Genomic DNA, 26,264 nt, shown 5'->3' with positions numbered 1-26,264 from the left:
GAGTACACACACAGTGTCTATCCAGAAGATGTGGTATAAGCTAACATCTTGTTTATGCATATTTATTTCAGATATTGCATTTTTCTCATTTTTATAGCTTCTTTTTGTGAAATTTCCTTCTTTTCATTCATCGTGAGATTATTTTTCTCTATATCAAAGAGCACAGTTAGACTAGTTGCTTCAGAATTCTTGTCCAGTAACATCACCATGTGTGTAATCTGAGGGTTGGTCTGGTTGATTGTTATTTTTCTCGAGAGTTGGTCACATTTTCCTGGCTCCCCATATGTTGGTAATTTTGAACATTGTTATATTGTTCCAAAGAGTGTTGATTTTTTTGTTTGTTTTACAAGGCAATTAACTTTGTTGACCTGAAACTACAAACGCTATCTCTTAGGCAGTAGCCCAAATCTCAGTTCAATTATTTTATCCTTACCTGGGCTACCTTGAGGTGCCCTATTCATGCATGGTTCAGAGGTCAAAGATTTGGACAGTTTATATTTAGAACCGCCCCCCCTTCTCTGGATGTCTCCTTTATGGGATTCTCCCTTAACTTTTAGGTGGCTGTGGTTAACCTAAACTCTTCTTTCTCATTCTTCAGGCCATAAAGACTGTGGGTTTTCTAAAAGAGTTTAGGGTTTTTTGAACGGTGCTAACTATGGCCTCACCTCAAAGCCATAAGAAAGAGAAACTAACCTTAGGTATTTCCTTCTTATAAGTGTCAAGCCCCATCTAGATTCTGACTGCTTTTGTTTGCTCTCCTCTGCCTTTAGGTGTTTTTTGTTTTCCCCTCAGACTTTATAATTGTATTTGACAGAGGATCAGTCCAGTGAGAACTTACTTAGCTCTGTTCAACGTGGAAATGGCTATGTACATTTAAAAATCACCCCGGCTGCAGTGTGCAAAGGATAACAATGAGAAAAGAGATGCCAGCTAGAAATAGTGGTAATCTAGATGAAAGATGATGGTCATTTGACATAGAAATATAAAGTGAAGCATATTGAAAAGATTTATTTATAAGATTAAATTTTTAGATTTGGGAGATTAGTTGGATGGGATATATAAGAAAGTAGATTCTAGCCTGGGCAGCAGGTGGCAGGTGGTGACACAGGGCACCTTGGAAAAGCACTCTAAAACTCAGCAAAAGCAGTCTTGGCTCAAGATATACATTTGGTAATCATCAGTATTTAGATGGTAATAAAATCAACAGCAATTGATAAGTTTTCCCAGAAAGAGTATGTACAGTAAAAAGAGAAGAAAGTCTGAAACAAAACCCTAACAAAATTGTAATAGTCATAATAACATAAGCCTGGTAAGGGTGCTTGGGAGGAATGACGCAAAAAATAAGATTTGATTCATGCATATGTGAATAACTCTCTGTTTTTACTGGAAAGGACAGAAGAAAGAGTTATGGAGAAGGAAGGGTGCAGTTGGGCAGGAGGAGTTTTTTTAATGGAATAAACTTGAAAATGGATTAATTGTACAGCTGTCCTCTAGTAAATCTCAAGACTCTCTCCAGACAAAACTCTCTCTTGAGCACCAAACTTGCCTTAGCAGTGTCTACTTGACACATGTTTATTTTTAGGCGCCTCAAATTTGACTTGTGAAAAGATGATTTCATTGTCTTTAACCCTAAGACTTTTCTTTTTCTCATCCCGAATAACAGTGTTACTACATACAGTTTTCCAAACTGTAAACCTAGAAAACAAAATCAGAATACTCATTTTCCAGTATTCCCACCTCTTATTGAGTCTCCTCTTAAACTTCTCCCAAGTGTGGCTGTGACCTTTTGTTTCTCTTTTTCCATGTCTACTCATCTTTTTTTCTGAAATCAGCTTTTTAACAAATTCCTTTGCCATAAGTCCATCTTCCCCATGGCACCAGAATTGGCCCTCTAAAATTTAATCTCCTTATGTCACATTAAAAATGCAAATCGATCTCCCAATGTTTGGTATATTTCTTTCCGTATGTTCCACTCACACAGATATTCTTTTTGTTTTTCAAATCATCTGTGTTCTTTCACTACTCACAGTCTTTCCACGTGTTTCCTATTTTGTTTTAAATGTTTCTTTCTTCTTCAATTTCTAAATTTCTATTTTCCCCTAAAGACTTAGTTCAGATGTCACCACATCTATCGAAACTTTAACCTGTACAGGCAGAATTAATCACTGTCTTCTGTGTACTCATAACACTATAAATTTATAGCAATTACAGTACTCATTACATATTATACTGATATTACGGGTCTATTGCCCAAGGAAGTTATTAGTTCTTTTGAGGCGTTTATTATGTCTTATTTGTGTTTACTGCCATTCTCACTCTGTACCTGCCTCAACTCCAAGGCTTAGCAGAGTAATTGCCACACTGCAGTTGCTCAATGTTTGCTGAGTAAATGAATTGAGGTTCAGGTGAGTTAACTGAATTAATCATGGCTGTTTCTGTGGCAAACTGTCTTCTGACTTCAATGCCAGAACTTGCCATAATAAATAAATGACTGACTTGCCACAACTGCAGGTAAATACAGACTTTACCTCTTAAATCAATGCCACTTGTCTCTTTCTGCCTCCGATACTTCAAAATTTATTTGATGATTGTGAACATTTGTATCTCTGCTTTGAACTCTCTCGATCTTAAATTTTCCATCCTCATGGCATTGGTCTTTTAATATTTTTCACTGGAGATATTATCTTTCTTATTCCTTTGGATTTTCTTTTAAGTTCTAAGAAAATCATCATATCATTCTTTCTCTGAACTTAAGTCCTGCATTAGGAACAGGTTAAAAACGCCCATCTCACAGGGTTATAGCTAGATTAAAAGAAAGCATATTTATCAATCTATGTTAACTCATTTCCTGTCCTTTTAAAATCCCAGCTCATTGGAGAGATACTATTGAGGCCATTGTGTTTACATATATTACCCTTCTCTTCTTTGTAAAATCTGTTGAGGATTATACTATGAGAATTTTGACTCTATTGACTCCTTTGTCTTGAGCTAATCTTCCTTTTCAGATTGAAGACATGGACAATCCAAAGACTTTCTCTGAATTTTTAGAAAGCTTTTCTTATATAGGGAAGAATTTATATTTGATTATGCTTATATTTGCTTTAATGAGATGTCCTGTTACTTTCTCAAATTCCCTTCTCTTTGATTTCACAAATCAGTGCTTTGATGGCCAGTGTTTAGATAAAAGTTTGCCTCTGTATTTCTTCAATAATCAATAAATCACATTGTCTATATGTTCATTCTGATTCTTCAGAACCTATAATAGTGCATGACATAAAAACATGTTTGACTAAATGATCAGAAGTCCTGTTTTTATCTGAATGAGCTTACAGCCAAAAGCTGTATGATGGTAACTCATAATGATAATAAAAACAAACATTTATCAACGCTTACTGTGTGGTTAGCACTGTGCCAAGAATTGTATGTATATTATTTCAAGTAATCCTCATAACAATTTTACTATAATCGTCTCCACCTAAGAGCTGAAGAAACTAAGAGATGAGAGTTTTCACTACATGTTGGCTCTGTACCAGATTTATAATCTGAATTGGGGGAATAACAATTTATTCAACAACCAGAAAACATTTATTGAGTATTTACTCACTATATGTCAAGCATCTGAGTTTGATAGAGAGCCTGATAAAATTTTTTTCTATTTATTCATAATAAAAGAAAAGACAAAACTTGAAGCCTCCCAGTTCAATATGGCAGATTGAGAACAATAAGGCAGAAGCCATCTCCTCTTCCCTCTAATTTTAATAAATAATTTGAAAGGTGTTAAAGTCAACTCATAACTCTGCTAGAACAAGAACAGATACATTTTGTAAATCAGAAACTATGAGGGTTTTCTGAAAAACGTAGACCTAGAAAGAATTAGACTGAAGATAGAAATCACAGCCCAAGACAAGTGTAGGAGAAGTAAACTGAAAAACATGGAAGTGGGACCAAGGGTTCTTCAAAGGCAAAAGCCACTGATAGTGGGATCAAGAGAGGCCCCAGAGACAACTGAGAGGTGGTTTGTTAGGGTATCCCACTCACTCAAAAAGAGAGAATATGCATCTGTCCTTGCTTAACATCTCTCTCCTGATCATCAACATACCCCCACTTAGTCCAAGCAGCAAACTACAGAGGCATCTTCCCCAGGCAGGAGCAGTGAGTGTGGACAGATATCTGGGCATGTGGAGCAGGACGGTGCCTCAGGCGGCTGGCAACATCCAGGAAGAAGTGGGCTGCCTAGATGCAGAAGATTAACCATTGGCTGATCCTGCTGCTAGTGATTGCTGCCTCTTCATCCCAAATGGGCTTCACAAACTGAATATTCAGAGGCAAGGAAATAGGACCTTGCATCTGGGGAATAGAGCAGACAGCCAAGAATCACCAGGTATTTTAAAGTCACTGCTCTTAAAAAGAGACAACAAACTCAATAAATGAAAGAATTCACCTATATCAAAAAATATATATAAAAAAGAACAGAACTTTAGAATTAGTATAACTATCCTCAGAGATTCAGGAGAAATATACAAATGATAAAGGGCATCAAAAACTTGATTGTTGGCATAGAAAACCCATTTGGATAATTAAGACATTTGAAAAGTGAATCAATAAGCTGGAAATTCAGACTGGGGTATTCTCTCAGATCATACCAGAAAGGAAGATGAGGTAGAATAAATATGAATCTGTATTAGTAATTTATATGGTTACTGGAAATCATACAAATATTGAGAAAAATGCAGAGGGAATACTATGTTGCTAACAAATTAGCTTGAGGCAGGGCAATATGGGATAGATGAAGATAGTAAGGGGAAGGAAAAGAAAGTAAAACAAGAGGGAAAAGAAAATAGAAACTGCTTGAAAAAGGATGAACATGATCAAATTCATATATTAACATATCCTTGGCAATACTTATTTCTTGTCTTTTTGATAGTAGCCATTCTAACAGATGTGAAGTAATATTTCATTGTGGTTTTAATTTGCATTTCCCTAATGATTAGTGATGTTGAGCATTTTTTCATGTTCTTATTGGTCATTTGTATATCTTCTTTGGAGAAATGTCTATTTGGGTCTTTTTTCCATTTATTGAATCAGGTTATTTGTTTTCTGGTTGTTGAGTTGTAGAAGTTCGTTATATAGTATGGATATTAACCCATTATCAGGTATATGATTTGCAATTACTTTCTCCCATTATATAGGTTGTTTTTCACTCTGTTGATTGTTTCTTTTCATGCACAGAAGTTTTAAAATTTGATGTAGTCTCATTTGTCTGTTTTTGCTTTTGCTACCTGTTCTTTTGATATATCTGAGAAATCATTACCAAATTCAATGCCCTGAAGCTGTTCCTTGATGTTTCATCTAAAAGTTTAATAGTTTTAGGTCTTACATTTAGGTCTTTAACCCACTGTGAATTAATTTGTGTATATTGTGGAAGGTAATGGGTCCAATTTCATTTTTTTGCATGTGGATATCCAGTTTTCCCAGCCTCATTTGTTGAAGAGACTGTTCTTTCCCCATTACACAGTCTTGGTATCCTTGTCTCATTTGGCCATGTATGCAAGGGTTTATTTCTGGGGTTTCTACTGTTCCATTGGTCTACATATCTATCTTTATGCCAGTACCACACCATCTTAATTACTGTTGTTTTGTAGTATGTTTTGAAATCTGAAAGGGTGAGCTCTCCAACTTTGTTCTTTTTCAAGATTATTTTGGCTATTCACGTCTCTTGAGATTCCATGTGAATTTTAGGATTTTTTCTCTTGAAAAAAATGACATTGGAATTTTGATAGGGATCACATTGAATCTGTAGATGACTTTGGGTAGTATGGACATTTTAACAATATTAAATTTTCCAATCTACTATCTTGGATGTCTTTCCATTTATTTGTACCTTCTTTGATTTCTTTAGCAATGTTTGGTAGTTTTCACTGTACAAGTCTTTCACTTCCTTGGTTAAGTTTATTCTTAAATATTTTATTCCTCTTGGTGTTATAGTAAATGGGATTGTTTTCCTAATTTCATTTTAGATTGCTCATTGTTAGTGTATAGAAACACAAACAATTTTGAATGTTGATTTTGTATCCTGCATCTTGGCTGAATTTTGTTTATTGGTTCTAGTAGTTTTCTTTATATAGAATCCTTATAAATTTCTACATATAAGATCATATCATCTGTGAAGAGATAGTAATAACAGTGTAAATAATATAAATTATAAATAAGTATAATTATAAATAAATGATGTAATTAAAAATATAATTTTACTTCTTTTCCAATTTGTATGCTTTTAATTTCTTTTTCTTGTTTAATTACTCTGGCTAGAACTTCCAGCACTGTGTTGAATAGTAGTGGCCACAGTGGGCATCCTTGTTTTGTTCCTGATCTCAGAGGAAAAGTTTTCAATCTTTCCCGATTGAGAATAATGTTAGGTATGGGCTTTTCATATATGGCCTTTATTACATTGAGGTAGCTCCCTTCTATTCCTAGCTTGTTGAGTATTTTTTTCATGAAAGGGTGTTGAATTTTGTCAAGTGATTTTTCTTCATCTAATGAGATGATCATGTGGTTTGGTTCTTTATTTTGTTAATGTGATCTATTACATTGATTGATTTTCATATGTTGAACCAGACTTGCATTCCAGGTATAAATTCCACTTGGTCATAGTGTGTGATCTTTTTCATGTGCTGTTGGATACTGTTTGCTACTATTTTCTTGAGGATTTTTGCATTAATCTTCATCAGAGACATTGGTCTGTAGTTTTCTTTTCATGTGATATCTTTGTCTGGCTTTGATATCAGGGTAATGTGGCCTATAAAATGAATTTGGGAATGTTCCCTCCTCTTTGTTTCCTCAGAAGAGTTTGAGAAGAATTAGCATTAATTCTTCTTTAAATGTTTGATAGAATTCTCCAGTGAAGCCATCTGGTCCTGGGCTTTCTTTGTTGGGAGGTTTTTGATTACTGCTTCAATATCCTCACTAGATATGTGTCTGTTCAGATTTTTCATTTCTTCATGATTCAGTCTTGGTAGGTTATATATTTCTAGTAGCTTATCCATTTCTTCTAGCTTATCCAATTTGCTGGCATATAATTGTTCATAATAGTCTCTTATAATTGATATTATTTCTGTGACATCACTTGTAATGCCTCCTCTTTCAGTTGTAATTTTAATGGTTTGAGTATTCTTTTTTTAACCTAGCTAAGAATTTGTCAATTTTGTTGATCTCTTTGAAAATCTAACTCTTAGTTTCATGGAATTTTTCTATTGTTTTTCTCTTCCTTTTTTCATTTCTCTCTACTCTAATCTTTATTACTTCCTTCCTTCTGATAACTTTGGATTTAGTTTGCTCTTTTTTTTCTAGGCCCTTGAAGTATAAGGTTAGGCTGTTGATTTGAGGTCTTTATTCCTCTTTAACGTAATCATTTATCACTATAAACTTGTCTTTTGGTACTGCTTTTACTGCATACCATGTGTTTTAGTATGTTGTGTTTTCATTTTCATTTGTCTCCAGATATTTTCTAAATTCTCTGACCATTTCTTCTTTGATCCATTAGCTGTTTAAGAATGTGCTAATTTCCACATATTTATGCATTTTCCTTCTGCTTTTGATTTCTAGTTTCATTTTCATTGTTTCCAGAGAAGATGTATTGTATGATCTCAATCCTATTAAATTTGTTAAAATGGTTTGGGGGTCTAACATGTGGTCTATCTTGGAGAATGTTTCATGTGTACTTGAGAAGAGTGTATATTCTGCTGTTGTTAGGTGGAGTGTTCTATGTATATATAGGTCCAGTTAAGTCCAATTGGCATATGGTGTTGTTAAAGTCTAACGTTTTCTTACTAATTCTCTGTGTGGTTGTTCTATCCATTATTGAAAGTGAATCCCTTACTCTTATTGTGTTTTGTCTATTTCTACCTTTAGTTCTGTCGATGTTGCTTCATATATTTGGGTGTTCTAATGTTGGGTGCATATATATTTATAATTGTTATGCATTCCTGATAATTGACCCTTTTGTCATTATATAATGTCCTTCTTTGTGTCTTGTGACAGTTTTGGTCTTAAAGTCTGTTTTGTCTGATATAAGTATGGCTACCTCTGCTCTCTTTAGGTTTTTCTTTGCATGGAATATCTTTTCTACCTGTTCAGGCAGCTATAACATAAATACAAAATACTGGGTGGCTTAAACAACAAATATTTATTTCTCATAGTTCTGGAGGCTGGGTGCTGGAAGATCTTAAAGTTATTACAATCTGTTTTAAACTGATAACTTCAATCAAGAATAAAAACTCTATTCTTTTACATATCTGCCTCTCTCCCACTTTATGTTATTGATGACACAAGTTACCCCATTTTATATTGCATATCTATTAACACAGATTTATAAATACTTTTTATGCTTTTAAAAAAATTCTAAATCAGATTTTTATAAGTGATTTACTCACCTACATTACAAGAATATAGGATTCTATATTTCCTTTACTAGGGGATTTTATATTTTGGTGTGGTTTTGCGTTACTGTTTATCATCCATTCACTTCAACTTGTAGGACTCTCTTCAGTGTTTCTTGTAGGACAGATCTAGTGGTGATGAATTGCCTCAGCCTTTGCTTATCAGGGAAAGTCTTGATTTCTCCTCTTTCTTGAAGGACAGTTTTGCCAGATATAATATTCTTGGTTGGCAGTCTTTTTCTTTCAGTACTTTGACTATTTCATCCCACTCACTTCTAATCTATAAGGTTTTTGCTGATAAATCTGATGATAATCTGCTGGGAATTCCCTTGTATGTGATGAGTCGCTTTTCTCTTATTGCTTTCAAATTTTCTCTCTGTCTGTGACTTTTGATAGTTTGATTATGGTCTGTCTTGGTGTAGGTGTAGGTCTCCTTCCATTTATCCTAGATGGAATTCTTTGAACTTTTTGAATCTGTATGTACATTTTTCTCCTCAGATTTGGGAAATTTTTGACTGTTATTTTTTCAAATAATTTCTCTGCTCCTTTCTCCCTTTCTTCTTCTGGTACTCTCATAATGCATATGTTGTTCTCTTGATGGTGTTCCATAAGTCCTTTAGGCTATTCGTTTTTATACATTCTTTTTTTTTTTGCTCCTCTGACTCAGTATTAGAGTCCATTGATTCCTTTTCTGTCTGGTCAAGTTTGCCGTTGAGTTCCCCTAGTGAAGTTTTCAATTTAGGTAATGTATTCTTCAGTTTTGAAATTTCTGTTTGGTTATTCTTCATAGTTTCTATTTATTTGTTAATATTGTCATTTTGTTTATCCATCATTTTTCTGATTTCATTTAGGTGTTTATCTGTGCTGTCTTTTAATTCATTAAGCATGCTTATGACAGTAATTTTTAACTCTTTTTTTCTGGCAATTCATACATCTCCATTACTTTAGGGCCACTTTCTGGAGATTTAACTTGTTTCTTTAAATGTATTGTGGTGCACTATTTCTTTATATGTCTTGTTATTTTTTTGTTGGAATTTTGTCATTAGAAGGATTAACCAAATCTCTCAGTCTTTGTGCTCTGGTTTTGTATATGGATGACTTTCACTACTAAGCTGGGCTAGAGATTCTGGCTAGAGATTCTGGACACAACCCAAGCTGTTTCTGGGTGTGTCGTCTCTAGACTATTTGAAGAGGTTCACTGATTTCTACTTACAAGCTCCCCTTGGTGTCTGTCTGAGATACTAGCATCTCTGGTATTGTAGTAAATCACAATAGTGGTGTTCCACCTACTGTCTATCTGTGGCACTGCAGGCTCTAGTGCATGATTTATTGTCTTTGCTCCGAGACCCTCAACCTGGTGACCCATGGTCACCAGTACTTGGATACAGTACTGGTCCCTCAAGCAGCCCTTCCTAAAATTCAGAACATTGAACATATGTCTACTCCTTTTTCTCTCCAGGGAGAAGACAGGAGTTGGGTGTTTTGTTTAAATTACCAACCGCACTTGGTGGGGGAAAGCTCTCTCAAGAGAGTGGAGAGTGTCACATATTTTCCTAATGGGCTCCCATATGGTTGGATTTGCACTGCCTAGGATGCAGAAATGTTTTAACTGGTTTCTGAATTTCTTAAATAGGCCTTTGCTTGGTTTGTTGTTGCTAAATCCACATGTCTGTGGAGGAAGGATGGTTGAGGGCTTCCTATTCCATCATCTTGCTGATGTAACTTCCATCCAGATTTGTTCATTTCCGATGTCAGTAACATGATTTTTTGAAAGGATCAGAACCTGAAAATTTTTCATTTCTGTTCTATGATTTAATGAGTGTATATAATTCTACAAGATGTCAGACTTAATGCTCCTCGAGGAAAATCTTCATAATTTTTTCTAACTCCATGGGACAAATTTAATATCTTTCTCCTATGAGTTTAGTTCTTCCTTCCACTTAGTAAACTTAGTAAAAACTTAGTGAAACTTAGTAAAACTGATTTGGAAACTCTTCCACATTTGTGTTTCATTCTTAGATGACTTCTGTTATCTTATATAAGAATTCTTAATTATTTATAATAACTTGTATCATTTTACAGTTTTTCTCAAGTTCTTTCAACTTCATGGAAAATTCCTTATACAGGAAGGAACGTACACACATGTTGCCAGCCATGGAAGAGCTGTACTGGACCTTTTATCTCTTTCCTCCAAGTATGGCCTCATGTGAGACACAATGTAGGCTCTGGTTAGACAAAAGTTCAACAAATATTTTTTGAGCATCTCTGTGGCAGGCACTGTTCTAAGCACTGGGGATATAGTAGTGATTAAAACAGGCAAACCCTTCCCCGATGAAGGTTATATTCAAGTGAGGGCAATGCACATTAAGAAGGAAAGAAATAGGGGCCGGCACCATGGCTTAGCGGTTAAGTGCACGCGCACCGCTACTGCTGCCCGGATTCGGATCCCAGGCGCACACTGAAGCACTGCTTCTCCGGCCATGCTGAGGCTGTGTCCCACATACAGCAACTAGAAGGATGTGCAGTTATGACATACAACTATCTACTGGGGCTTTGGGGAAAAAAAAGGAGGAGGATTGGCAATAGATGTTAGCTCAGAGCTGGTCTTCCTCAGCAAAAAGAGGAGGGTTAGCATGGATGTTAGCTCAGGGCTGATCTTCCTCACAAAAAAAAAAAAGAAGGAAAGAAATAAAATATAAGTTGAAGGGAAAGTGGTGTACAGTCATGCACCACATAATGACATTCGGTCAATGATGAACCACATATATGAAGGTGGTCCCATAAGATTAGTACCATATAGCCTGTATATGTAATAGGTTAACCTATCTAGACTTGTGGAAGTACACTCTACGATGTTCGCACAATGACAAAATCACCTGATGCATTTATCAGAATGGATCCCCTTCACTAAATGATGCATGAATGCAATTTTAAATAGGTTGATCAAGGAAAGCCTCACTGTGGCAGTTACATTGAGGAAAAACCTCAAGGATGTGAGGGAGTGAGTGATAGAAATATGACTATGGGGAAGAGCTTTCTCTGTAGAAAGAAAAGAAAGAACAAAGAACCTGAGGCAATATAATAAACCTGGAATGCTCAAGATACAGCAAGAAAGCTAGTGTAGCTGGAGAGGAATAAGCAAGGACTAGAGCAACAGAAGATGAGATTAGGAAGGTAAAAAGGTATATTTGTGGGGAAGGGATATTCAGGGGGGAGGACAGATCATTTAGGGCTTTGTAGGCCTTTGGAAAGACTAGATATTACTATGACTGAGGTGGGAGGATCACTAGCATGATCTAATTTTCATTTTGAGAGAATTTTTCTAGCAACCGTGTTGAGAAGAGACTGTAAGGGGATGAGAGCAGAAGCAGAAAGATCTATTAGGAGGCTAATGCAATAATCCAGGCTAGACATGATAGTGGCTACCACTGGTAGTATAGAAGACAATGAGAAGGGCTTGTTTAGTCAGCTTGGCCTGCGATAACAGAATGCCATAGACTCAGTGGCTTAAACATCAGAAATTTATTTCTCACAGTTCTGGAGGTTGGAAGTCTGAGATCAGGGTACCAGTACAATTGGGTTCTGGTGGGAACCCTCTTCCTGGTTTCAGATGGTTGTCTTCCTGCTGGGTCCTGACGTGGCAGAAGGAGAGAAACAAGGAAACTCTCATAAGGACACTAATCCTATCACGAGGGTTCCACCATCATGACCTAATTACCTCCCAAAGGCCTCATCTCCAAAAATCATCATTTGAAAATTAGGGTTTTGAGATATGGATTTGGGGGGACACAAACATGTAGTCCTTAACAAGATTGGATTTTAATACTAGAGGCAAAAGGAATTCACTTATGGATATGGATATGGGCTATAAGAATGAATCACTAAATTTTGTTAAAATGAAACTGAAAATAAAACACCTATAACCACTGGGTTAAAAATATATATATCTTTTTGGAATATTGAATATATTGCTTTGCCACCTTCATTTTAATATCATTTCTCCAATAATAGTGATGTTTTATAAATGAAAAAAATTTAATTTTTTAGCTGGCTTCCTGGAAATGCTACCTTTGAGAATGTCTAGCCAATCCCCTCATAGTTAGCCTGTGCTATTTACTTGGGAATAAAGAGTAACTTATCCTCATGGCCGTCTCAGACCATTATCTAGCTTCTTAGAAATCAGTTTAATGACATTAATTAAAAAATAACAACTTTGACTATACTGCTCTAATAATCTGATGTTGTAACCAAGTTAGAAAACAATGCTTTATCAATATAGTAATGATAATGTTAAAAGGACTAAGAAATACCAATTGGTAAAGAAGAAAGTTGGGTATGCCCTTTATAATAAAAATAATGATTTTAAGTAAAGAAAAAAGCTATTTTAATTCTGTGTGAATACAAACATTATGTGGTCCTTGACTAACCGTTTTTTCCTTTCTTTCTACTTTTTCTTAGATGTTCTTTGCAGCCCTGACACTCAGCTTTACTTGTAGAGCACTAAGTGGAGTCATTATGAAAAGTTCCATCACTCAAATAGAAAGGAGATTTGAGTTAACATCTTCTGTTGTTGGCTTAATTGATGGAAGCTTTGAAATTGGTAATTTTTATTTCTATTTTCATTGTTACTTGGTAACCAGATTTACAGAGGTAAAAACTGTGCATACGTGCTCTCCCCACTGGTTCTCAACCAGGGTAAATTTGTCCCCCAGCAGCAGTCTGGCAATCTGGAGACATTTTTGGTTGCTGTAACTGAGGGTAAAGGGATTGCTACTGGCATCTAGTGGTAGAGGCCAGGGATGCTGCTACACATCCTGTAATGCACAGTAGAGCCCCCACGACAAAGAATTATCCAGCCTAGAATGTCAATAGTGCAGAGGTTGAAAACCCCTGATTTACACAAACTCATTGTTTGCAAACTAATACTTGGCAGGGATTCACCTGTCCTCTCTCAAGATGCCCTATTGCAAAAAAAACTTGGAGAGAGGATTATGATTCTGATGATTTGAGGAGGGAGGAACAGCTTTGGTGCAACCTATGTTTGATTTCTACAGTTTAACTGGCTATAAAAATTGGGCTTAAAAGACATTTTTTTTTTTTTTAGAATATTGAATATATTGCTTTGTTGTCTTCATTTTCACTTGGATTTCTCCAATACTAGTGAGATTTTATACAATTATTGAACATTATTTTCTCTTATTTTATAAACTGGTAGCTCATTACCTCTGCCCATTTTTCCTTTTTTTAAATTTTTTAATGACTTAAAGGGACTCAAAAATTATGTCTGTTGTATAGATTACAAATATTTTCTATAAGTTTGTTTATCTTTTGACTTTAAAATATAATTAGCTATTGGTTATTTAAAAAATAATTGTATAAAGGAAGACCTGTCTATCTTTTTGTCATGAATTCTGCCTTTTCACGTTTCAGAGGACAATACATCCTGCACATCCGTCACTCTCTCACCTCCCTAGTTTCATGAAACCATCTAGAACTTTAGTATTAGACTGTTATTAGCTTTAAATTCTAATCCACTGTGTGTCTCTTTTTATTAAGGAATTGATTCTTAATATTCTTGTTAAACTTTGTAGCTATTTAACAGCAATTATTTGGACATGGTTAAAAGTTTTACTGGTTTCTTTGCTTACAAGTGTTTCTTAAACCTTATGATTTCAAGTCTCATCTTTAGTTTTTTCTGAAGTATATCTTCAGGTAATTTTTTCCAGAAATAATTGAACACATGAAATATTTTCTGAACACTTGCTGTGGGCAAATGTATTTATTTTTCTATCGTATTCAAGTGATAATTTGTCTGAGTATGGAATTAAAAGTTCAAAATCTTTTTCGCTTAGAACATTTAAAACATTTATCTACTGTTTTATAGCATCTAACGTTGTATATGAGAAATCATTACCAGCATCATTGATATGCTCTGGTGGGTACCTCCTCTTTATCCCTGAATTTCAGATATTTTACCAGCATATATCTAGGACTGTATCTCTTACGTTATTTATGCTAGAGAAAGCAGAAATTTTCATCTGAAGGCTGAAGTCTTCCTTTAGCTCAGGGAATTGATTTTCTACTTTGTAATTTGTTTCTTCCCCTCTGTTTTCTTCTGAAACTTATATAAGATGAGTATTAAATTTTCTGGCTATTTTTGTCCTTTAAGTTTTTCTTTCTAAAATTCTACCTTTTTTTCTTCATGTCCTATCAATCTTTTCTGATGTCATCTTCTATCTTACCATATCAGGTTCCAGTAGGTACATTGTCTATAATAATTTTAATTTGCAACAATGCTTTATTGTTCTAATTATTTTTAGTCTACCGGTTCTCATTTTACGGATGCAACATACCCTTGTACCTCTAGAGATACTAACTGGATGTTTCAGGTTTCTCCTCCTTTTAGTTTCCTTATTTAAGTGTTCCTTCATGAGTTACTTTATCTCCCAGTTCATTTTGGTGCTTTGATTTCATGTTATTTTCTCATCAAATTTTCAGTAATTCTTGGTTGTTATCGGTTTATGATTATAGACGTAACTCCAGATGTATCAGAATTGGTCGTGGCCCCCTCCGCTTGGAATACTCTTCTTCCTCCTTTTCATCTAAGTAGTGTATACTCAACATTAAATCTCAAGTACCTTCTCCTACAGGAAACTTTCCTAAAACCCTTAATTAATTTAAGCTCCCCCTTTCTGTGGTCTAATAGCCCCTCTGTCCATCCATCTATTTTTATCACTGATATGCAAGTTTCTTTAGGACTGATACTGCGGCTTATTCTTTTTTTTTTTTTTTTTTTTTTGTTTCTGGCTCCTAACACCATGGCAGGTACTTAACAGGAATTTAAAAAATGCTAGGAGTGAATGAATAAATGCATGAATGAATACCTTCCCCTCAGGTCAGGAAGATTTTCTTCATTCCAATACAATTCAGTCAACTCCAAATTCTTCAATAAAATTTTGCTTCACTGATATTGACAAATAATTCAAGTGCTTTCTTTCATATCTGAAACCTATTCTACTTATTAATACCATACAACTTTACAGTGAGTAGTTTAATGTAAGTGAGTTTCACCTTCTCAATTAAGTTACATGATCTTTGAGGGAAGGTACCATGTCTTATGCTCTATTTGCATCCATTCTGAGGCCTTTCATTCTACTGGAGACAAAACTGGACTCAGTCAATGTCTGCTAAAATGAATCACATCAAAATAATTTTATTCTCCTTCTAGGAAATTTGTTTTTGATTGTATTTGTGAGTTACTTCGGATCCAAACTACACAGACCAAAGATAATTGGAATTGGTTGCATCATTATGGGAACTGGAAGCATTTTGACCGCTTTACCACATTTCTTCATGGGATAGTAAGTATTTCTTTTGCGCCATTAATTACCATTTATTTGTAAATTAATGTTAGAATTTCATTCTTCCCATTTACATAAGCAGTCACCTTTTGAGAAGAATACCCACTAAGTAGGTGTAGAAATGGAGTATATTTTCTGTGTAATAATTAACTTATTGCTTTATCCACCATGAATTTCATTGACTTTGAAATATGAATAGCACTAAATAAGGTGTACAGTTTCATAGGAAATAAATAAGCTCTTTATGACTGTCTACTATAACTTATATATTTTTTGTCTTTACCTACAAGATTTTGATGATATTCAATAAGATTTCACCACCCAAACCACTGTACTATGGGTTTTTCCACTACCATTTCCACTGAGACTGTTCTTCTCAAGGTTACTGTGTAGTTCTGATTAGAGGCAGATACTAATGACAGAAAATCTAAAATAGCGATGGCTTAAATAAGATAGAAGCTTATTTTTCACATAAAAAGTCAGTGTAGTCAGCCCAGGCATGATAAGTTTCTGCTTCTTTTTATCACGTTGCCCTGCTTGCATGGCCTCGACCTCATGGTCCAAATAGTGGCAATGTTGTTCCAGGAAACAGGATAGAAGAAGGGAAGAAGATCAACAAGAAGAAACAGAGTGCACACAGGCTGGGGCTTAAGAAATGTCTTCAGAAGCATAACGCTTCTACTAACTTCACATTGGTCAGAACTTTGTTACATCTCACATCTAGATATAAAGACCCTGGAAAAAATAGACTTTATTCTAGGATGCCATGCTCCTAGCTAAAAATCCCAGCTTCTATTACAATGGAAGGAGAGAAGAATGGATCTTGATAGACAATGAGCAATTTCTGCTAATTGCTTACTCATTGCCAAAGCCAACATTCATGTCTTTTGTTTTCCATATCAATTCCTTTTTTTTTTTCTCTATAGTATTTGACCCTGATAAATACTTTCTTCTTCCTGGTACTGCTCCTTCTTATTTTCATTGTATTACTCTCTCTTAATTGATTTCCTATCTTTGTGGCTTCTTGATTATGCCCATTCTTTTCTTCAGCTGCTGACACCATAATGTGAATATCTCCTAAGCTCTCTCTTCAATCTTATTTGCTTTTCATTCTAGATGATTTGTATGGAGGGTATGCAGCATTAAATGCAACTGTCACCTATACATGGGGACTTTTCCTTACACTCGAAACCTATATAATCATCCGTCTCATGGTGATCTTCAACCTAACATCCTACAAGTATTTCCCATCCATGTATTCAAAACTGAATTCATACCTGTGCCAAAACCAGCTCAGACTTTTCATAGTCACTCTTTCAATAATGATTCATTTAGCCACAAAGGAAGTCAAACCAAAGTCAAGGGCCTCATCCCAGACTTTTCTTTATTTCCAAACAGATGTCATCAAATCTTGCGTATTCTACCTCCTGTCTGTCAATTCCTATGTACCTCCTTTCATCTCCACTGTCCCTAACCTAGTTGAGGATTTCCTCTTCTCTGGCCTGGACTTTTGCCTCCAGTCTCAACTCCATTCTAACTCAGATTCTATACTCGAGTATTCTAATTATGTTACTCCAGCTTAAAATTCCTGATTTCCTAGAGCAATGTTTTTCAAACTTCAGATTCTGAACCGCTAGTGGACCAGTAAATCAATTCAGATTTTTAAGACCAACAATTTTTTAATAGGATAGAATAGAATAAAATAGAAGAAGAATAAACAATATAGGTGGGAACAAATACTATTCTGTGGAACTTTAGTTTGGGTTGTACATATATTTGTGTGCGTGTGTGTGTCCATATGTATGTATTGTGATTGTGAGGCAAAATGTATTTCTTACTGCTGGTCACTGTCAAAAATATTGAATGTCTCTCACCTGTAGGTTAATTTCTAAACTTTTTACATATGCATGTTGCTCATTGTGCTTTTGGTCCTTGACTGTCTTCTTGGCTTCATCTTAACACTGCTCCTCATGGTTGAGGACTAGACTCTGGGCCTGCAGTTTTCCAAATGTGCCATAACATGTTACAACTTTGCATATGGTGTTTCTACAACCTTGAATAGTTTTCCTTCTTTGTCTACCTATTACACTCCTATCCATCTTCGAGATTCACCTCACATGTCATCCTCATTGTGAAGTCCTCTCTAATTCACCCCTCCCCCACCTCCAAGGAAAGCTGACTATCCTCTTTTTCTTTATGCCAACTCAGGACCTTGTATATTAAGCTTATCATTTATTTTTTCATATATGTTTATCTTAGAGAGTGTAAAATGTCCCAAGTAAGAAAACTGTGTTTTATTTCTAGTTCTTTGGAGCTGAGCATAATGCCTTGCCCACAGCAGGCTGCCCTTGGAGCTCACTGGTATCTCAGTATTTTGGGACATCAGTGTTTGTCCCTATTCCTGCTCCATCTCTGTTGTTCTTATTAAGTTGTTCCTCATGAAATTGAAATGAATTAGAATTTGTTTTAACTAAGTTATGAAGAGTCAGGCATATGAAAGTGTGCGTGTGTGGTGGAGGTGGGGGGTATGTGTATCCATAAAAGAAAATCAGACCGGTTATTGATAGAAAATGTAGATAAATAGGTGTGCACTCCAGACTGATTTGGAAAACACTGCTCTAAAGTTTATTAAATGTTATCAGAAAGTTAACAGAAAGTTTAGATTGTGACCATCTTCGAAGATAATTCAGAGGGATGCATAGATACGGTTAGCAGTTTTTTTAACAAAAGCGTGAAACCAAGATAGTATTTCACAGCTTGACCAAAATATAAACACTCCTAGGATGATAGCAACATGATAATCCACCCTGCCTGGTAGTATTGAATGACATTTCTTAGTGGGTACTCACATTTTATTTTCACCCATCACTTTTCCTAAAATACAGGATGGGAAATTGACAAAGAGGATTCTGGAAATTTGGAGAAGAGAATGCTGCAAATAAAGAGGAAAATTCCCCTGGATTTCTGGGAAAAGTGAAAATATTCAGTAGATAACCAAAATTTTAAATCTAGTGATGTTCTTATAGTTACAGGTATTCGAAAGAGACTCTTATTAATCCATCAGAGAATTCAACATCAAGCTTATCAACCTGTTTAATTAATCAAAATTTGTTACTCAATACAACATCACCTGAGATAGCAGAAAAAGGTAAGAATTGATAGTCACTAAAAAATATTCTAAAACATTACTTTAACTACATCTGTCAAAAATAATTATGATATTCACTAGCAAATAGATTAAAAAAAACAAACGGGAAAAACATTTGCATCTTATGTATGTAAGACAAAACAATGTTAATACATATTAAGAACTTTTAGAAGTAATAAGAAAAGAGGATATTTCGGTAGGAAATTGGCGAAGAATATATCCATTTAAAATAAAGAAGAGGGAAGTGGTACAGTTATGTAAAAAATGTAGTGTTACTTTTTATGAAAAATGAAAATTATTATACCAATTAAAGATCTTTTTACCTATTATTACACAAATCATGAATTATAATTACAAATTATATTACTCATTAAGAATTTTTCTACCTATTATATAGAAAAGGTTAAAAAAGAAATGAGATAGAGGAAAAAGACACCTTTGATGTATTGATGGGAGTATATAAATTTCTAACTCTTTTTGGAGATTAATTTTCAGTAAAGAATAAAAAACATGCATATACACTTAAATCAACAATTCTACTTTTACTGATTTATCTTAAGAAGATAATTAGGAATGTGCACAAAGGTTTATTGATGATCATAGCAATGGCATCCCTGTTTAACAGAATAAAAAATTAAAAATATTTTCTGAGTGGAAAGGAAGAGATCGATTAAATAAATTATGAAACTTTTATTCAGCCCACTCCTATGTAGTCGTTAAAATGCTGATATAAATCTTAATAACGTGGAAATTGTCATGCTATGATGTTAAGTGTAAAAGTAAATTATAATATGAACTTGACGTTTACGTATATAATGTATGTAAAGAATATTATTCATATTTTTATGTGAACTAAAAATGTGAAGATATATACAAACATTCGAAGTGGGTTTTTTTTGTGTGAGGTGGCATTATAGATAATTTTTGCTTGTTTTCTTTGTGCTTTCCTATATTTTCAAATTTTGTAAAGTGAATATAAACTGTTCTTAAAATTAGAAAAAAGCAAAATTCTTAAGTGGAATAATTAAGAAGTTAAAGTAGTTGAGTTTCTAATAGGAATGCTAAAATTAATGTTTAAAATAAAACAGTATCTTGTCTACATAGGTCCTGGAAAGGAATCTGGGTCATATGCATGGGTATATGTCCTAATGGGCAATATGCTTCGTGGAATTGGGGAAACTCCCATAGGACCCTTGGGGATTTCTTACCTGGATGATTTTGCTCAAGAAGGACATTCTTCTGTTTATTTAGGTAATGTACAGAAAATATTAGATTTTATGATTACTTTCTCAGGGTTGACCTTTGAAATAATAGTATCCCTAAATTCATTGTTTTACTTATTGAAAAATTTATTTCGAAGTGCATTATTTAATGTTACTTTAAAAAACATATTGAATAGGAGTCGTGTATTTTTGACATCTGATAAAATTGTTTTATAATATTTTCAGGTAGTTTGAATGCAATAGCAATGATTGGTCCGGTGACTGGCTTCATCCTGGGATCTCAGTTTGCTAAACTGTGGGTGGATGTTGGATATGTAGACCTGAGTAAGTACAATCAGAACAAGGTGACATGATAAGGCTTTCAAGTACAGAACACCATTCTTCCAAATAATTGAATTTACTCTTTCAAAAGTCCTTTGCTATTTGTCAAAAGTTACAAATAGGAAATAAACGTATTAATAATCAGAATAAAAACAACTACACCAGGCTTTTACAACTAGGCACGAAATAAGAAAATTTTAACAAACTTGCTTTAGATTACTTCATTGAAAATAATGGCAAACTAATTGCAGGCCTCTCAGCGTGCCCTGTAATATCACTTGTCTGTGTTTACCCTTGGAAAACTTTCTTTCCCTTTCTTATTTGCATAGTTCTTAAAGTGTCTTCCGAAATGTGGCTCCTCTTCAGAGAAGCCTTCCTTTACCAGCCCCTATTGGCACAAAGTGCCCCTATTAATCACCAAGAGCAAGCCTTTATCGTAGCCCTTATCATACTGAGCTGTAAATATTTGTGCACTTACTTGCCATCTCCTTTGGAACATAACAGGATCGTATCTGTCTTAACATCTAACACATAATTAGTATTTCTGAATAAACAAATCTGATTTTCTATCTCACTAGGACTTCAATAGATCTCCAAGGAGATCAAAGGATTCATTTATGAAAGGGAGTGGACACCACAGTAGGCCACAAACTTGAAAGTGTTTTATAATATAAAGCTAAAGCAAGTACCTGATGAAATGTTTTATATCTTCTATTTCGGACATGTGAATTAGTGAAGGTCCACATTCTGTACATTTCTACTCATTCACCTCCAGGTTCATCCTTGTTTTTATCATTGGAAGTACAGAAATAAGTGGTTAAAGTCTTTAGGATGATAGTTTTATAACCTTTTTTCTATAGTCACAAGTCACTACTCATGGTATTTTAGAATTCCTGGTGATTTACATCCCTACCACTGAATGTTTAGACCTTATTACACCTTCTTTTCTTCAGTCATGAGCAGGACGTAAACATATTACAAGGTACACTTCGGCAAACTCCAGTGCCTGGAGGAGCCAAGGAGATAACTTAAGTGAGTACAGAGCATTGAGTGTGGTGGTTACACTGGGAAGAACTGGTGGTGCTGAACTGCCCTCTCCACACACTCAAAAGCACATGTACTACTCAGCCTCAACCTGTTCTTTTCATGCAGAAATTTGGGTCCAGCCTTGACAAGATCTTCTGGTTGGTTTCCAAGAAAATCCAGAAATCCACATTTTTATGTAGAATTTTCTAATTTTTGAGATAGTGTGTGAGCCAAGGAAAACACTTTGGCATGCCATGTCTAGCTAGGTTATGACCTCTAGTTCCTATGTGAAGACCAGTGATAAAACAGGAAGCAAGTTATCAAAATGATGTTGTTGACAGTGAAGAAACATTTAGCACTTAGATGGAATCACTGATTTCACCAATCATTTCTTGAAGTCTGTCTGAGTTGCTGATTATAGAACAGTATGATCATGTAAATCAATTTTAAACCTAGATCTGTACATACTTGAAAATCACTTCAATAAATAGAATGAATAACTTGTTTCTATATAGTTTTAAATCAAGTCAATATTTTCTCATGTTAATGAGTTTCCTTATAGACCAAGGTGTAATGGCACCATTATCGTGCTTCAAACTTCTATGCTGTGTATGTGTGTGTTGTGCTTTCTTATTTTCTTAGAATGTTTATTTTATACTTGCTGAAATAGCTCATTTATACTTGTTTAGATATAGTATTTACATATCACTCATGCATGCTTTAAAGGAAAACATAACTGTAATAAAATGGTTAAATTATTGCTAAAATTTAGAGTCCAACTCTTCTAGGTCACCTTTGTTGTTGTTGTTGTTGATAAAGATTAGCCCTGAGCTAATACCTGTTGCCAGTCCTCCTCTTTCTGCTGAGAAAGATTAGCCCTGAGCTAACATCCATGCCTATCTTCCTCTACTTTACATTGGACACCACCACAGCATGGCTTCATAAGCAGTGTGTAGGTCCAGGGCCAGGATCCAAACCTGCAAACGCCAGGACGCCAAAGCGGAGCATGCGAACCTGACCACTGCGACATCGGGCTGACCTAGGTCACTTTTAAACTCAGATTTTCATTGTGTGTGTATCTTCACCAATATCATCCTCTGTGCTGTCAGAGTTAGATGTGCAAGTTTCTGGAAAAAAAACAGAAGTCCCACTATTGGCTCTGAGAATTTCGTGCAAACTGCCTTAAATTTCACTGCTGGTGCTTTCCTGACCTCAGCAAATGCTGCCAATAGAAGTTTTCAGACAATAATGAGGATTCATATGCCTTCCATTCTTGGTCCTTAATAGTTTGCAAGGTTAAATTGTCAATAATGGCAGCTGTCCAGTCATGTCACTAGAAAAGCCACCAACTTCACACAGGCTCAGCAGTGACAACAATGTCATGACTGATTCTTGGACAACAGTAATTGTCAGATGTCGTTAAATGCTAGACATCCTGATTTCAGAGGTGACAAAGTGTGAAAAAAAGAAAATAGTGTCTTAGAATTGGTGAAATATAGTTTACTTTCTTCATCTGTGGGGGATGGCAATCATTGCCATTATTGCCCAGGATTTATTGCATTCCAAAATGATTTTTGACTAGTTTCTTCTAATTCTTTCTTCTAGGCAGTATCAGAATAACTCCTAAGGACTCTCGCTGGGTTGGTGCTTGGTGGCTCGGTTTCCTTGTGGCTGGACTATTATCCATTATTTCTTCCATACCATTCTTTTTCTTGCCCAAAAGTCTGGATAAACCACAGAAAGAAAGGAAAATTTCAGCATGTACGCGTATGCTTAAAACAAATGAGGAAAGAAGTCAAATGGCTAATTTGACCAACCCTGGGCAAAAAGTTACTGGAAATATAACTGGTAAGTATTTCACATTGATAGTCAATTTGGAATTGTTAATCCCAGTAAAAGGGAGGAGTGAGTATTCCAAACTAATAAGTCATACCCAACCAACTGGAGTTAGCTTTCTCCTGCACTAAATTTAGCTGAATTATTTTTCTAAGATTTCTATTAAAATTAGTAAATATTTTCTGAACACATACCAACTCTCTGAAGAGAGGATGATTAGGTTTGTGGTCTTTAGCCGGGAGAAACAAAAGGCTAAAAATATATGTTACTCATAAACCAAAGAGCGTATATTCATTTTAAAATTATACAGTGTAAATTATGAGGATTAAAAGGACTGTAATATTTCATTCATTCATTCATTTACTCGTTCATTCACAAATAGTACCAGGCCCGACACTATGCTCTGGTAATAGAATATTCCTTCTATTTTTCAAGAATTTACAATTTACAGTGGGTTGTACCAAGAAATATATAGACAATTTCAATACAGTGTTTAAGTACTATGGTAAAGTTAATATAAGGAATTATGAATGCCTATAATTTGGGCAACTTCACTCTTTTTAGGTGGAGAGAAGGAGTAAGGAGAAGGAAGTCAGAGGAAGTTTCTCTCTAGATAATTGGAGTAAGATTATTTTCTTGGTAATTATATAGAAAAAATTTTGCTTGCCTAAATATTTAAAAATGAAATAGAAGCAACAGTGGTAGTCAAGATTATCAGTCAATCATGTGAATAGGGATCCTCCCATTTGATAGTGCCTCCCCTTTCACACATCAGCCCTGAGGGCCAATCAAGACCAGTTTAGGAGCAATAATCTGGAGAAGGATCCAGCAGCAGCCAGAACAAGATAGTGGAAGCCATGAGGTGTTAACAGCGCAGTTTTCAGATTGCGCAGAGATGGTGGAGTAGTAAAAGCCAAAGCAGAGCAATGCCGAAACCCTTGGCGACATTTTCAAGTTGAAGTTGAAGTGACAGCACAGTTTCAGTTCTTCCACTCATTCATTTCATTGTTACTTTCTCCTCCCCCTCGCTCTACTCTAAAAGCAAGGATGTGCTGGAGTCAGCTTGAGTTGGCTCATGAGAGAGGACTGTTAAATCTTCAGCTACACTGGTAGCTTGAAATTGGCCATGGTGGGAGAATTTACTACCATTTATTACCACAGAAATTGGGAAATACTAAAAATCAGGCCCTGTTTCCCCAAGAGTCAGTTGTTAAACATTTACCAGAGCGTCACTGACTTACAAGTTTTTGAAATTTAAAATAGCATACTAGGCATACACTAAAACTAACATACCAAGAATTTTCATTTGGTCTATGCTACTTTTCCACTGTACCAAATTAAATCCATAAAAAGGAATGGATTGTTTAAACCCATAAAGAACATGGTTGACTGTGAGCCGGAAAAGAATGGAGAGAATAATGAAGATGCAAAAACAGGACAATTGTAAGCCTCATTTATATTATCAACTGTATTTGTAGAATAATGACCAGAATAGTAAAGAGGTCCTTAATTATATGCTATTAGGAATGGATGAAATAACTAAGAACATTTAGTTAGAAAAAAGACAATATTGGATTTGCTCTATAAGTTCTTGAGTAGAAATAAGACTAACTGATTTGAAAGAAATAAAAATTTCAGGTCATTACAAAAACAATTGGTAAACAATGAGAATTGTCCAAAAATGAAGCAAATTTCTTTCTGAGTTAGTCAGCTTAATGTCACTTGAGTTGTTCTTTGATCCAATTATAGGATCCACGATGGGTCCGATAGTGGATCATGATTGTGTGGAAGTTCAAACTAGATAACATCCAAGTTCCTACCCACCTCAAAAATTCAATGATTTGGTGAACCCATATGCTCCATTTCCTTTAATCAGATCTCACAACTCACTTAAAATGCCTCACAAGACAGTGGTCCTTCCTCATTAGGAAGTCCCCTGGGGAGAAGTTTGGCGTTTTGGTCAAACGATTTTAAATGTTATTTATTCCTGCTATAAATTTCCTTACCTCTTCTTTTTATCTCTTCTATGCCCTTTGCCCTAACTCTCTTTTATTCTTATTATAACTCTCTTTTCTTCTTATTATAAGCAGATGAAACTATTTCTTAGTTGCCACTGGATAGAGGGCTTAGTTCTGACCATATCTAATTGAAATGTTGAGAGATCTATAGAGCCAGATCTTTCAAAGTCCATACCATTCATCTTTTAATAACCATATCTGGTTCTGTCTTGCTAGACTCTGATACTTCCTACTGTTTTTCTAAGTAGTTCCTTTCACTTTTAGCTCTGATTAGAGTTTATTGACCTGCTGATCACACACCCAGATCACATAATTCTTGTCATAGACAGAAGTTACGAATTTGTTACACACCTATTTGTAGGCACAGGTTCTTGTACTATTATTGTGATAATGTCACTTAAGACACAACATCATTATCCTCTGCCTCTCCTTGCACCTTAAGAAGGGTAATTTCTAACTGACAGATTTACTGAGACTGTATTTTATGGTAGAAAAAGCTGTATACCAGGTACCAGGAAACAAGAGATCTGAACCCTGGTACTAAATTGATCTTTATGATTTTTCAACCTCAGTCTTCTTATTTCTGTGAGCTTTGGATTATGCTATCTTAAAGGCAAATTTTTACTTAATAATTATATTATTAATATAATTATATTATTATTAAGTACTAACAAGTAAGAGACATTACATGTCTTAATCAATTTTGTTTCTTGAACACCTAACATATTGCCTGGTACCCAATGGAAAACCAAATATTTGTTGAATGAATGATTAAGTGAATTAATGATGTATGCAATTGTACGGTAGAGTGCTAATAACCAAATATGAAGTGAACAAACCAAGCTGCAAAACAGTATGTGTGTATGATTCCATTTTGGGGTAAAATGAACTAACTA

At 35.0% G+C, this 26,264-nt stretch overlaps 1 protein-coding gene across 1 annotated transcript in view; it reads left to right on the top strand.

Moving 5' to 3' along the window:
• Nucleotides 1-12,893: 12,893 nt before the first annotated feature.
• Nucleotides 12,894-26,264, top strand: part of LOC131416262 (solute carrier organic anion transporter family member 1B3-like) — a 39,829-nt gene continuing 26,458 nt past the window's right edge. Inside the window, exons 1-6 of the mRNA XM_058558677.1 lie at nt 12,894-13,035; nt 15,664-15,796; nt 18,823-18,944; nt 20,049-20,195; nt 20,393-20,491; nt 23,120-23,362. Of these exons, the coding sequence (XP_058414660.1) occupies nt 12,894-13,035; nt 15,664-15,796; nt 18,823-18,944; nt 20,049-20,195; nt 20,393-20,491; nt 23,120-23,362 (886 nt within the window). The remainder of the gene's footprint in view (nt 13,036-15,663; nt 15,797-18,822; nt 18,945-20,048; nt 20,196-20,392; nt 20,492-23,119; nt 23,363-26,264) is intronic.

Source organism: Diceros bicornis, chromosome 17 (assembly GCF_020826845.1).
Source record: "Diceros bicornis minor isolate mBicDic1 chromosome 17, mDicBic1.mat.cur, whole genome shotgun sequence".
NCBI classification, from domain to species: Eukaryota; Metazoa; Chordata; class Mammalia; order Perissodactyla; family Rhinocerotidae; genus Diceros; species Diceros bicornis.
The sequence above is the reverse complement of the archived record's forward strand: the minus strand, read 5'-3'. Positions and strand labels throughout refer to the sequence as shown.